General features: G+C 41.9%; 1 protein-coding gene across 5 annotated transcripts; it reads left to right on the top strand.

Moving 5' to 3' along the window:
* Positions 1-1,670: 1,670 nt before the first annotated feature.
* On the top strand, positions 1,671-14,633 carry LOC100710510 (cornifelin homolog B). 5 transcript variants are annotated; one of them, XM_003449335.5, is made up of 6 exons: positions 8,189-8,261; positions 8,379-8,432; positions 10,495-10,516; positions 10,844-10,957; positions 13,477-13,622; positions 13,863-14,633. In XM_003449335.5, exons 4-6 carry the CDS (start codon positions 10,846-10,848, stop codon positions 14,025-14,027), a joined length of 423 nt encoding a protein of 140 aa, XP_003449383.1. In that variant the 5' UTR covers positions 8,189-8,261; positions 8,379-8,432; positions 10,495-10,516; positions 10,844-10,845; the 3' UTR covers positions 14,028-14,633. The 5 variants fall into 5 exon arrangements, with proteins under 5 accessions (XP_025761368.1, XP_025761369.1, XP_003449383.1 ...); XM_025905582.1 differs by having other exon boundaries at positions 8,191-8,432; XM_019354430.2 differs by having other exon boundaries at positions 8,191-8,432; positions 10,451-10,516.
* Positions 14,634-14,838: the final 205 nt, after the last annotated feature.

Genomic DNA, 14,838 nt, shown 5'->3' with positions numbered 1-14,838 from the left:
CATCATATTGTGTGTTAGAAACATCCAGGTTACTATGGACAAGTTTATTGAGCTTTTACCCTCTTAGATAATTATTCCTTACATTTTTGGGGTATTTTCTTGTCATCAATTCTGAACAACTTAGTACATTTCAAACAGGCTAGGCATTTGGAATCAAACATTCTTTTAGAGGTTCAGAATAGTTCCCTTTTTGAGGTTTGGGTTCTCTTTTTTTTGTTTTTCTCAGCGTCTTAAGATCCGCTTTTCCAAAACTCAAGCTCAAACTCAAAAGAAACATAAATAATAAAACAGAATACAATTTTTTTTTTTTTGTAGAGCAAGTCCAAGTGGAACTGATAAGGAGGATCGATAGGCAGGCAGATTAACAATTCCAAGGAAATGATCTACTGGTTCTAAATTCCCATCCCTACACAGGACTATTTATACACATCCAGTACCTCACTACAACACTTGCCTTAATTCACGTAAAAAAGGCACTTCTAAAGTATGTAAGCAGATACAAGCGACCATAATAATTTTTACTGCAGTAATGTGTTGCTCCTTTTATTATTGTTTTGGTGATGGTTTAAAGAGAAGTAAAAACAAAATGGTCTTCTCTGATAAATGAACCATTTATGATGCCATGGTAGAAGCAGCAGACAGAGAGGTCTTCACTGACACATGTGCTTTCATCGCAGTTAACCTTTAATGATATGATTTACGTTAATTCGCTCAAAACTAGACGAAAACAATTCTATAAATTCTGGTGTTTGGGATTTCTCCCTCTACCTTTTTGCCTCTCTCTCTATCTCTACAGGCCTGACTGGAGGACAGGAGACAGTTGCCATGGTGAAGTGAGAAGAGTGGTCTTCATTTGGAGTCCACAAATAAAATCTACAAATGTCATGACTTGTTCCTCACGTTTCACTAGCTTTACACCAGACGTGTGCGCTGTGTGTACTCATTCCTGGAAAGCTGAAGAAAAGAAGGAAACTAAAAAGTATGTCTATTTACTGTTGTCCACATTGTAGACGGTGACTTTTCCTCTAAAGAGGAGAATGTGACAGTCAGTTAGATGAGCACTCCTTACCTTTAAATCTACCCTCTCTTCTTCCTCTCTCTGTTTGTTGAGCTGATAGAAACACTGCATTTAAAATGACCTGACACTTAAAAAACATCACTCCCTTTATGCTCGCTCCTCTTCAGTAGCACAAGCTAGATGCTGAAGTACCACAACTTACAGACACCACCAGTCGTTCCGGTGTTGTGCAAAACCAAACAAACACAAAAAAACACAGTCCCACTTTTAACCCCAGGCACAGTCATCTCTTTTTACGTGACATCCTCTGGCGATTAATAAACAGCCTGCCATATGTTTCTGTTTAGGCTCAAATTAGCTTCATGTTTGGAGCCTTATAGAACTGCGTTAAGCAAAAGTAACAAGCCTTTTAACAAAAAGTAAGGAGTACAAAGTACAGATATTTGTAGTAAAAAATAGAAAAAAATCCCTACTCAAGTACAGTACAGATACCTGAAGTACAGTAATAAAGTATTTGTTCTTCATTACTTCCCACCTCTCGTATCAAATGTGTTTGGACTGACAGCAGAAGTACTGATAGATTCATAGAATAAGTCTGGACTTTCCATCAGGCAGTTCACGAGCAACCGAAAAACATCTGCCAGTCCAATACAAATTAGAGGTGTGTGTGCGTACTCTCGCCCCTCCCCTTCCTGTTATTGGTCTGTGCTTAAATGCTGGTGTTTCCTAACTTTTTCTCTTCTTTTGAAACCTCAGAGAACCAGAGAAGACAAAAGAAGGTAAGAAAAACATTTTACACTGATGAACAGCTTAAGAGAATCAGAAATCTTTGTAAAATCATGAATGTAAGACATGGTAACATTTTTCTGAGGAAGTCAGAGACAATAAATCTGTGCATAAAAACAGTGTCAGCTCTTTTGTCTGGGCCGTACATAAATCATTTGTACAGCTGGCCAAAGATATTTGTTGTGATTTATATGCACCAGGAATCATCCTGTTATACTTATAACATGTATCAAAACCAGTCTTTTACCTTTTTCATAATCTAGCATTAAATTTCTCTATTCACAAGATAACCACTACAACGTTTCAATCTGTGTCTGTGTTTCCTACAGGCATGGCCGTCCGCCAGCAGCCCACCCAAGTGGTGACAGTCATCAGGACCATTGAAAACTCTGGCCAATGGAGCACCGACCTCTGTGATTGCTGCTCTGATATGGAGACCTGTAAGTAAACCCAGGAAACCCTACAAACAGCAGTGATTTCTGCATGAGCGATCTCCTCAGACTTTGTTTGCAATAAGCTAACCGAGTGTTTGAAGTCAGTAAAAAATCAAGAGTAAATGAACTATTTGAGACTACATGATAGCAATGATCATTTAGTAGCATTATGGAGTTTTTCATTATTTTACATTTTTCACCAGAAAACTGACTTTTCGTAATCGGAGTGGAAATGTCGCAAATGTTCAACTTAAACTTCATGACTCCTTTTATAATAACATAAAAAATCCCACTTAGAGTGTCCCAATTGTTTTTTTTTACTATCAATAAATAATAATAATAATACTAATAACAATAAAATAGAAGCCCAGTCTCTCTGTGGTTGGATTCAGGGAAAGTTGAAATAGCAAAAATTCAAAGTTTTTTTTGCTCCCCTGGAACATCCAGGTTGGTTGGTTTGTTGTAGTTAAAAAAAAAAGTAAATAAAATATATAAATAAATATTTATTTATATATGTATATATTTCTCCTCAAAGGTTGCTGTGGTTTTTGGTGTTTCCCCTGCCTGCAGTGTGATGCAGCCAATAAACATGGATGGTGCTTCGCACTGCCACTCCTGGACGTTTGTGGTGTGGTGTCCTGCTTACTCCGTCAGTCCATCAGAGAGCGCCACAACATCTATGTAAGGCTGGGTTAGAGATGGAGGATACTGTTACAAACTACATTTAAAAGATAGATGTGGTCATTAGAGGAAGTGCAGTTTTATAACTTCTGCACTGGCTTCATTTTTAAGCCCTGGAGGTTTCTGCTTTTAAAATGAACTAACATAAAATCTAAATGTAAATTTTATGAGATACAAGAGATGCACACAAATTGCGCTTTGTGCAGACCCTTCTCACTCACCTTCACCTGTCATGGTCAAACTGACATAAAGTAACCATACCATGCAGTGCCATTATAAAAGTGACCTGGATAAAACTTGTGGTATTTTGCAAAACGTAGAGTTTTGCAAAAAAGTAGCTTGACTTGAGAAAGAGGAAGTGTAAAGTTCTTCAAATCTGAAATCTCTTGCCCTCATCATGGGAAAAAAAGCTGCGGCTGCTTGTTTTGACAAACTCTCAGATATTTGGTTACCCAGCTCTACACAGGGACACAGCTGCCGGATGAGGGGATGACAACACCCCACTAAACTTTTATGTCTGAGGGGTAACAACAGTAACTCCTGCTGCTTCATCCTCTGTCTATCTGCTTCTTCTTCTCCATCCTGCAGGGCTCGTTCACTGATGACTGCTGTAAAGTGTGCTTTTGTTACCCGTGTGTTTGGTGCCAGATGCATCGTGAGCTGAAGATCAGGGAATACCGTTAGCCCGCCACCTCGACTGTGATCAGCACGCAAGTCGTCTGTGGATATGATGCAAACATTTTGGCTGTGTGGTGAGGGCCTATGTCACTGCTGAAGCAAAATGCTTTAAATTTGTTGTTGTATAATGTGTTGAATGCCTATGTGACTTTTTCAGGCCAATAAAATCCTTTAATTTTATACAACATCATGTGTGAGATTAATTGTCCTCTTCTGCAGAGTTGAGTTTAACCAGTGTTCAGATAAAGACTTGTCATATTCACTAATTGTGAACTTTGATAGGATACCGAGAAGGACATTGTAAGGTCACACTGTCCACTCATATAACTTTTCACAGTATTATAATATTTGCAAATGAAATACAGTGGCTTGCAAAAGTATTTGGCCCTCTTGAACTTTTCCACGTTTTGTCACATCACAGCCACAAACATGAATCAATTTTATTGGAATTCCAGGTGAAAGACCAATACAAAGTGGTGTACACTTAAGAAGTGGAACAAAAATCATACATGATTCCAAACATTTTTTACAAATAAATAACTGAAAAGTGGGGTGTGCGTAATTATTCAGCCCCCTGAGTCAATACTTTGTAGAACCACCTTTTGCTGCAATTCCAGCTGCCAGTCTTTTAGGGTATGTCTCTACCAGCTTTGCACATCTACAGACTGAAATCCTTGCCCATTCTTCTTTGCAAAACAGCTCCAGCTCAGTCAGATTAGATGGACAGCGTTTGTGAGCAACAGTTGTCAGATCTTGCCACAGATTCTCGATTGGATTTAGATCTGGACTTCGACTGGGCCATTCTAACACATGGATATGTTTTAGCTGCCCGGCCTGGAGCCCAGTTAGCCGCCCGGCCTGTAGCTCAGTCGCCAACTCCACTACCATTTTCACCTTAACTTCAGTCGCCCCCTGTTCAGTTTTCTGTGTCGTCACTAGCCCAGTCCCCTGTTCAGTTGCCGCTAGCCCAGTCTTCACCTCCACCACAATCAGCCCCGCTACCTGTAGCTCAGTCTTCAGCCCCGTCAGCCACTCAGCCACTATCACAATCAGAATCACTACAACCTTTGTTGCAGTCCATAGCTCAGTCAGTAGCTCAGTCAGTAGCTCAGTTAGTAGCGCAGTCTTTAGCTTTGTCACCAGTTCAGGCTCCAGTGTTGTCACCCATCCAGTCAGCCACTCATCTACACCTTCAGCCAGGGGCCTCAACGCCTTCTGGTCATGCATCAGCTCCTGTTGGAAGCTCGAGTGAGCCAATCCAGCATTTTGCGGCTCCCACGCCGCTGTCTGTCTCCGCTGGCAGTTCAGGAGAACAGTTTCAGCAGTCTGCCTCTGCTGGAGGGTCCGAGAGCCCCGTCCAGTCGTCTTGTGTTTTAGCTGGGGGTTCAGGAGAACCCAGCCAGCATCAAGCTAAGTCAGCTGGGGGTTCTGGAGAACCCGGCCAGCATTGTGTCAAGTCAGCTGGGGGTTCTGGAGAGCCCGGCCAGCATCACACCTCATCAGCTGGTGGGTCCGAGGAGCCCGTCCAGCATCACACCTTGTCAGCTGGGGGTCCTGGAGGACCCAGCCAGCACATCCTCATGTCAGCTGACACCTCTGGGGAGTCTGTTCAGCCACCACCTGCAACTTCCACGCCGTCGCCTGCAGCGTCACCACCTGCAACTTCCACACCCTTGTCTGGTCCCGCAGCTGCCCCGCCGTTGTCTGGTCCCGCCTCGTCTGGTCCTGCGGTTGCTACACCGCCATCAGATCCTGTTCCACCTCGCCTTTGCCAGCTGTTTTCCAGGCATGGTCATCGAGGGCGGCCTCCTGAGTTCGTTGCCGCCACTGCCTTCCGGGTGGCCGGCCTCCTTATTTGCTTCGCCTGTGTCGCCGCCGTCCGCACAGCCGGTCCCCTGAACTATTTTGTGGACTCATATTTGATCTAGTTTTGGGTTGGACTTTTTTTGTATGTGTTTGGACTGATTTGGGCCTATGCTCCCTGTTTTTTGTTTCTTTGTCGCGTTGTACCATCAGATTTTGCCTGTGTGTTCTAGTTTGTGTTTTTCCCGGTTTGGTTTCTGCTTTGTTTTCTGGCAGCAATAAACCTGTGGGTTTTGAGTTGCATTCAGTTTCCGAGTTGCATTTGGATCCTCACCTCCGCCTGCTTGCACACAGAGCCCTGACAAGCACATTACTGTAGCAGAGAAGCTCCAGAGCTACCCTAGCCAGTGCTCAGTGCTATTATGTCACTGTTTTAACACTCCCAGCTTCAACAATCCACTTAAACGCTTCTTATTAACAGTTAAATAATTCACAGTGATCACAGTGGCCACACAGATGTTCATATCCAATAATCGTACACAGTGCTGTGCTCTACAACCCACCTGGTGCTCATCTCTCAGTGCATTTATCCACTGCCTCTGAGAGAGGGCGCCATTGTTCTTCCACAGATGAACATTGTGGTTATTATGGCAAGCGGGATTACACACAACATAAACACAGTTACACCTCCATGTGGTTAAGAGACTGAAATAATGTTAAGCATGTTTCTCCTTTTATCTGCTTTATTACAAATAGTTCAGCTTACTTAGGAAAGTTCTGATCAACGTGATCGAGCCTCTGCATCAGGCGGGATAATTACTGGGTCCACCTTAAAACCGGTGTATTTTACTCAACTCGCACTATAAAGGTTACTTTTCAAAGTAACACTGCAATAACTACACCTTTAAATTCAGGTTTATGAAGGTGAAAAAGGTTGTTTACAACAAGAATGCAATAATGTTAATATTAGGGAAATGTATACATGACATTATGATTGGGTGATGAGACCCTCTAAAAGTTTTACCCTAGAATCACGTCAGTTCACCATAAAATAAATGTAACAGAATTTACATGCAAATTGACGCCATTCTCTTACAATATATTTAAAACAGGCTTTGTGGTAATAATAGTCTGTGTGATTCAGTTCAGTTTTATTTATATAGGGCCAATTCACAACAGCGGTTGTCTCAAGGCTCTAAGTGGATATAAAGTTTCTGTTCTTCACTAACTGATTTTTCTTACATTGTAAGAAATGGTCTGACTAACTGGACTTCTGTTGTACCCAGTAACAACATTAACATCTGTCCACTGGTCTTTTACAGTGTTTCTCAGTTGTTCAGTATCATTAGGCATCATTAGTTGGCTCAGATGAACATGTATTGTTAATTTTGTGTTTTTCCGTCCTTTCCGACTTTAAGAAATTAATTAATGCCTTCGTTTCATCCAGGCTTGATTATTTCCTTTATTTTGGAGTCAGTCAGGCTCTTGCTTTGCTCCCTCATCTGTAGTAATCATTCAGAGTGCAGCAGCTCTACTCCTGACAGGGACATGCAAACAAGACTGTATTTCCCCTGCTTTGGCCTCTTTACTCTTTTTCAATTCAATTTCAATTCAATTGTATTTATATAGCGCCAAATCGCAACAACAGTCGCCTCAAGGCGCTTTATATTGTAAGGCAGACCCTACAATAATACATACAGAGAAAACATCAACAATTATATGACCTGCTATGAGCAAGCAGTTTGGCGAAAGTGGGATGGAAAAACTCCCTTTTAATAGGAAAAAACCTCCAGCACAGCCAGGCTCAGGGAGGGGCGGGGTCATCTGCTGCGACTGGTTGGGGCGAGGGGAGATTCAGAGAGGTCTATTAAGGACAGATAAAGTTGGGTGTCATCGGTGAAAATGTATGCTATGCCTTCTGACAGTATTGCCTAAAAGAAGCAGTTGCTTCCAGTACTAGAATTTTTTAATTTCATTGTTTTTAAATGGATTAGTACCCTCTAAGAAAGAACACCTATGTATGCAGAGGTTTCAGTGTGTGTGTGTGTGTGTGTACGTGTGAGTAAACTGACACAAGAAGAAGCTGCTTTTGGTCTATATGAGTAACATGTCATGTGATGAAAGTTTTGATGATCATCTTTGCATCAATAAAGCAAAACTTAAATTTTATTAAGGGTCACACACACCAACCATAACATGCCAGCTGATGTGAACCTGATCAGATGCCGTGGTTTTGAAAACACAGAAGCTCTTTTTGCTGCTACATGATGTTACTTAGAAGTTTAGACTTAGTAACAACATGTAACAGCATTTTTTTGACCTACAACACTACCTCCACATGGATAAGTAAATACTTATGTATGTACATGTGCATTATTGTCCTGTTAGTCTCCTGTAGCAGCTCATTTAGTCATGGCTTCCAATCATTCTTTTGTCTGTATGTCAGTAAATGTAGTGAAAGACTGACATATTGGGGCCAAATGTTTATGAATGTAACCAGTTTGGTTTGTTTGAGTGTGTGTGTTTGGAATGATCGCAGAAGTATTAACAGACTGACACACAGGTGTTTAAGATTTCACTCCTACCTCTATGTTCGCAAAACAAAAAAGTAGCCCAGCTACATCGTGGCATAATAGTAATATATCAAAAAGCAACATTTTCTATAGACTTTGTCTGCTTGACCATTTGTCTGTGAGGGTCTGGGCAGGCTGGGGCTGGTTCTGTTTTTAGTTTATGCTTGGTATGCTGTGGGCGGAGCTGCGGGGGCTGAGGTTTGTTTCACTCATCTGTGTTTGAGCTCCGTCATTGGGGCGGCGTATTAAGAAGAAGCCAGAGTGGGAGTTGTTATTGCAGCATTTGTGGTAACATTTAAACATTTAAAGTTCTCTGGTGTATGTCCCTGCTGCTGTACTTCAAGTTGTAACCTTGTTTCCTGTGATCTTTCTGGCCGGACCGCATCACCATATCTGGATTCTCAGAGAAACTGAACCCTGCAAATATTAAGCTTCCTGGATTTAACTACAGTGTGACAAGTAAGCAGTATTCATTTGTTCCCATTTATTAATTTAGTTACAGCCAGATTTAGACTTATTTATCTCTAACTTCTCTTTTCTCCATCTTTCTTTTTTTTAAAGCCTGTCATGTCAGGCACTTTTAGTAAACACATGGTCTGAATGCTTTGTTGAGCCAAACACATTTGCTTTGCCAAGTGGAGCGCTGTAGACTCTGTATAGGCTCCTATTGTTAGTCATTTTAGTTTTTTTTATTATTCACATTATTATCAGAGTGGTTATTATGCCATGGCAGACAGGGGGTGAGGGCCAGGTTGACAAAAGACTGAAGAAGAGATCATAACAAAGACAAGAAGGAGGAGGGATAGAAAAAGAAACGAAACAGAAAGAGAGAGAAAGAGGGGAGGGAATGGGATGAATGCCCATAGTCAAAAGAGCCCCAGACAACCAGACGCAATGGGCGGTCCACCCTGGCAGAGGACGGTGGCCATGGCACGAGCCTAGGAAAAGCCAGATGTGGTGGCTGTGTGCTAAAGAGGTTCAAAACACCCCAACTGCATCCCCTGAGGGCACAGGCCAGAAATCATGCCACAACACCTTGTCAGGTCCAGCATTGGTGGTTGCAACAACTACTGGGGAGCAGCGGGAGGGGAACCCACCCTCCATAACAATGTCCCACAGGGGCCAGGGTTCAATGAACCCCAGATCCAGGCATAGCAACACACACACGAACACACACACACACACACGTCTGTGTAGTTCCTCCGTCTGTCAGGGCTCCTGGGTCGTTGACCCAGCCTTTTCAGTTCATGTTCACTGTTTATCTTCCACATGTTCCATTTCCTGTTTCATTATGTTCAGCTGTCTACTCACCGGCCTCTCATTATCATCCTCATCAGTCCCTGTATTTAAACCCCCAGTTTCTCTCTGTTCTGGGTCATGTCGTTGTTGATGTGATGTTGTCGTTTCCGTGTGAGCTTTCAGTTCAGCCAGTCAGCATTCGTTCACGTTCTGTTCATCCATTTTGTATAATAAACGCCATTCTCATCTTCAATCAAGCCACGAGTCCTGCGTTCGGGTCCTCTCTTCATCTCATCCACACACAAACCTCTGACACCGTCATCCAGGTCATGGTAATCTCACGAGGTTGGAATGAAAGCGACTGGACTTCTTTAACATTCTTAAAGATTGAACACCGTATCCATAAGGCTATTACCAAATGGTGGTGAGTCCCAGGTATCCCTGAAGTGTCCCTGAAAGGAGGAGAGGGTCGATCAAGTGCCTCATCACATGTGCCAAGGTGTGACAAAAGGCGTTGGCTGAGTCTTGTCTTTTCTATGTTGTGCCATGCGTTTATGAAGTGGCTCTTTGGTTTCAGCAAATACCACGTTGTTTAGTTTGTGTTTGGGAGATTTGTCCTTGGGATGAACCAGTTTTTGTCTGAGTGTGTTTCTGGGTTTGGAGTGCACTGGGATGCTGTGCTTGGACTAAATTCTCTGATAAGCTTGCTACAGAAGGAATGACAATGTTGCTGACATGTCATGTTTGTATGAAAGCTAGAGCGCTATCAAAATTGAGATGCGGCAGGAACACATGACTGCTGCTCAGCAGTGCTCATCCACACCTCCCCCCTCTCCCTCTTTAAGATGAGCACACTAAATCTGCACTCATCAATTACCTCATTTAAGTTGCTATTTTCACTGTATATAAAATCCTTTCACTGTCGTATGAGTCTGCTCCTTGGCTCCTGCTTTTGGCTCATCCTGATATTGTCTGCATTGCTCACATCCTTATTTTATGTTTAGGTCAGATAGTTCATTCACAAATATTAGTTTATATTTCCTCCTTTTTAAAAATATCAACTAATAAATAACTTTATTGATCAATCTATCCATCCATTCTCTTTCAATATTTTGATAAAGGGTTGTGGGGGGGTGTCCTTCAGTGTGTGTGTGTGTGTGTGTGTGTGTGTGCATGCACGCGTGTGGAGCTTTTAGCACACTTGACCTCCACTTTCACTTCCTCTTTCTGATTTGTGGCGAGATCCTGAGTTTCCCAAACGTCTCATTTTGTTTTTTCTCAGAGAAAGAGAGAAGAAGAAGAAGGTAAGACATTCTTTCTTAAACTGATGAAGTGAATCATTGTGAACTCATGAATGTAATATTTGATGTAATTTTCTCAGGAAGACATAGTTGCAATACATCAATGTAAATATGATGTCATTTGCACGGTATTTCCTCTGTACTGTACACAAATCAGCTGTACAGCTGGTGCAAGGTATTTATAGTGATTCATATGAACAGCCACACTGTGGGCTAATCTATTTCCTTTGTCATATTTACATATTCTAGCGTTAAATGTCTTTATACACAAGAGCTATAAGCACTAAAACATTTCAGTCTGTGTCTTCATTTCTGTCTTGTTTCCTACAGTCATGGCTACCATCCACCAGCAGACCACTGAGGTGGTGACAGTCACCAGGGCTTTTCAAAACTCTAGCCAATGGAGCACCGACCTCTGTGACTGCTGCTCTGATATGGACACCTGTAAGTGAACCCAGCAAACTCGACAAACAGCAGTGATTTCTGCACGAGCGATTTCCTCAGACTTTGTTTCAGACTTTGTTTGCAATAAGGTAGCAGAGAGTCTAAATGCAGTAAAAAATCAAGAAGATCTTTTTGTGGATAAAATATCTGAGACTATCTCATAACAATAACCATTTAGTAGCATTATGGAGTCAGAGTTCCCTAAGCGAACTGGGAAACTAGTCTCTGAACACTTTAATGTCTCTTTGCATAAAAACTCCTATTTGTGTTGTTATTAAATAGTATATTAAAAATTGTAGACCTCTGTGGTTTGACTCAAAGCTGAAATAGCTGCAAATCAGCGTTTTATTTGATCAACTGGGACATCCAAATAACATTACAATGGTAGACCAGTGCAAACTTGCTGGATCACAGTGGCTTCATGGTAACATTTGGAGGCCTTTGCATCACAATGTAAATACATTCGTATTGAGCATTACTACAAACAAACAAACAGCTGCTTCTGATAGTGCTATTCTCACATATGATTGTATCTCTATATTGATGAAGTGTTACAGTCAGACGTAATATTTACTGTCTAATCAAACATTCATGAGGCTTTAGAAAACTTCATAAAGCCACTGTGACAGCAGCGCCATGTGTGACGACATAGAGGAGTGCTGCAGTTTAGTTTAACCTTCTGAAATTTAATGAACGCTATAACATGACTGACCTAACATGTCATGACATTATCAACAGTGTGGAGGCTGTGGTGAAGGTGTTTCTGCAGGTAGAAGCAAATGTCTTTTCATTGGTTGAGTAAGAGCCGCGAGGATGAGGAGCCAAACACTGGACCTACAGGCAGGTTGTTAAAAGGACTATTTTAATTTTAGCTGACTGGAAACTGGAACAAACTCATGCCATCCACCAAAAAAGTAAAAAAAAAAAAGGTAGCTGAAAACTTAAAATGAACCACTCAATGAGTTGACCAAACAGAACACATGCAGATCATGAGATGTGAAGAGGAAGCACATGCACAGGGAACACACAAATTGAAAGCAAGAATGAGAAGTCTTTAAATACCCAGAGAACTAATTGAAACCTCTAAAAGCACATGAAGGTCAGATAGGCAACATTCTCAGGGTTTGGCATTTCCTCTCTTTCTTCCTGTCTTTTGGTTTCTAACAAAGCTGCCAAAAAAACAGGACAAGGGTGAACTAAAACAGCAAAGTTGTCATGGTCCTGGGTCGGTGACCCAGTGTTCTGTGTTTTGAATTATTTATAGTCTTTGCTTCATTATTGCCATGACAAAAGTATGTGTTTTAGTATACACTGCCATTTGAAACATTAAATATAATTTCAGACAATTTTATAATTTCATTACAGCAGCTCAAAGTGGTAGTTTTGTTGTGCATGCGTGCCTGACAACATTGACATGCTCCCAGATCTGGACCAGGGCATCTCTGAGCTCCTGGATAGTCTGAGGTGCAACCTGGTACTGTCAGATGGACCGAAACATAATGTACCAGAGGTACTTCACAGGATTAGGTCAGGTATCAACTTCAACATCCTGCATACTTTCGGCACGAGGCCAAGCATTGGTTTCATCCAAATGACAGTCAGGGTGTCCGGTCTGTGTGTCCCTCCATGGATATGCCTCCACAGACCATCTGTGACCCACCAGCAAACCACTCACGCTGAAAGATGTTACAGCAGCATAACGTTCTCCATGGCTTCACCAGATCCTTTCACATCTGTCACATAACCTCACAGTGAACCTGCTCTCATCTGTGAAAAGCACAGGGTGCAAGCGGTGGAGCTGCCAGTTCTGGTATTCTATGGCAAATTACTCTTTGCAGTTTCAGGCAGTGAGCACGCTAGAGAACATCAGGCCCTCAGGGCACCCTCATGAAGTCTGTTTCTGATTGTTCGGTTGGAGACTTTTACACCAGTGACCTGCTGGTGGTCATTTATAGCTTTGGCAATGCTCATCCTGTTCCCCCTTGCACAAAGGAACAGATAACTGTCCTTCTGATGGATAAGCGGCATTCTATGGACCTGTCCAGCTCTCCTGGAGTAAGTGCCTGTCTCCCGGAGCCTTCTCCATGTTTGAGACTGTGTTGGGAGACACAACAAACCTTCTAGCAAAGCTCCATATTAATGTGCCATCCTGGAGGAGTTGGATTACCTGTGGTAGATTTGTAGGGTCCTGGTATCACCTAATGCTACCAGTAGCCAAATGTGAAAAAAAAAAACAGTCAGAAAAGATGAGAAAGGAAAAATGTCAGTGGCCTCCACCTGTAACACACTTCCTGTTTGGGGGGGGGGGGGGGGGGGGTTGTGTCATTGTTGTTTCTCTTGTGCAGCTATTCTTAATTTCATTAACATCAAAGTACCTGAAACTGATAACCAACCTGCTACTTAACTGACCAGATCAATATCCAGGCGAATTAACTGATTGGATGTGATAATCTGATTGAAAAGTGCTCCTTAAATCTTTTTGTTGTGCAGTTTAAATCTGTATATTTTTCTGTCTGAAGGTTGCTGCGGCTTTTGGTGTTTCCCCTGCATGCAGTGCATGACAGTTAGTAAACATGGATGGTGCTGCTGTGCACCCCTCCTGGATATTTGCGGCGTGGTGTCCTGCTTACTCCGCCAGTCCATGAGAGAGCAACACAACATCGAAGTAAGGCTGGGTTAGGGATGGAGGGGCTATGTTACAGACAAGATTTAAAAGATGGATGTGGCCACTAGAGGAAGTGAAGTTTTGAATCTTCCACATTGGCTTCCTTTTTAAGCCCTGGAGGTTGCTGCTTGATTTTCTTTCTAGTCATGTTGGTTTGAGTCCAGAATAATTAAAAATCTGTGTGTCTTAATGGACTGGATGCCAGCGCTGTTGCTTATTTTGTTCTTCTCCATCCTGCAGGGTTCTGGCTGTGAGGACTGGTGCACAGTACTTTTCTGTTACCCGTGTGCCTGGTGCCAGATGCATCGTGAGCAGAAGATCAGGGAGAACCAGCCCGCCAGCGCAACTGTGATCACCACGCAGGTCATTCGTGGATATGGTACAACCAGTGTGGCTGTTGGCTAAGGACCTATGTCACCACTAGAGCCATATTTTTTGACTTTTGCTGACTTATTAATGTGCTGAATGGTATATGAGGAAAGATTTGTGTCTGGCCATAAAAATACTTCTATTTTACACAATATTGTGGCTGATGTTGTAATAGTCTTCTTCTACAGAGCTGAGTTTAACCAGTGTTCAAATAAAAACTATTCAAATTCACTATTCAAATAAGGACATCGTAAGTAAGACCTTCCATACTACTCTTTATATACTCATGTTATAATGAATTTACTGTACACTGGGCGATGGTCATTACCCATTGCTCGTTTTTGATGCACTTCCCAATCACACAACACTTTCAAGTATTGGAGGAAACTGCTTTGTGCTTATTCTTTGACAGTATTTACATCTATCTTTGTGTTCCTGCCATCATCAGTATAAACAAGGTGACTTCCATCTGCAAACTCATCATTGTAATTAGTTCCAGCACTTCACTGTAACGCACTCTCCTTCTACTTTGTTTTTCTCATGATTAGTCCTGAAGTAATGAGGGGTGGGTAAGACATTTGCACAGTACTGTATCTGTTTTATTTGAAAGTTGAAATCATTAAACCGATTAAATGATTCAAACTGTTTGAAGTCATTTTACCTCCAGTTTCTTTAAACCAGCTTTCTGACTGGCTGTCAATCGCAAACAGAACGTGAAGCTTTAAATATTTTCTACATTTGGCAAAATAATTATTAGATAAAACTGAAATGTATTAAGTGATAGAATTAAACAGTTTGTTTTTAGGGCTATCATTTAGTGTCTGACAGGACTTAAACTTTTAAAGGT

Source organism: Oreochromis niloticus, linkage group LG3 (assembly GCF_001858045.2).
Source record: "Oreochromis niloticus isolate F11D_XX linkage group LG3, O_niloticus_UMD_NMBU, whole genome shotgun sequence".
Taxonomy (NCBI): domain Eukaryota; kingdom Metazoa; phylum Chordata; class Actinopteri; order Cichliformes; family Cichlidae; genus Oreochromis; species Oreochromis niloticus.
Note: the sequence above shows the minus strand (reverse complement) of the source record. Positions and strands in the feature narration are given on the sequence as shown.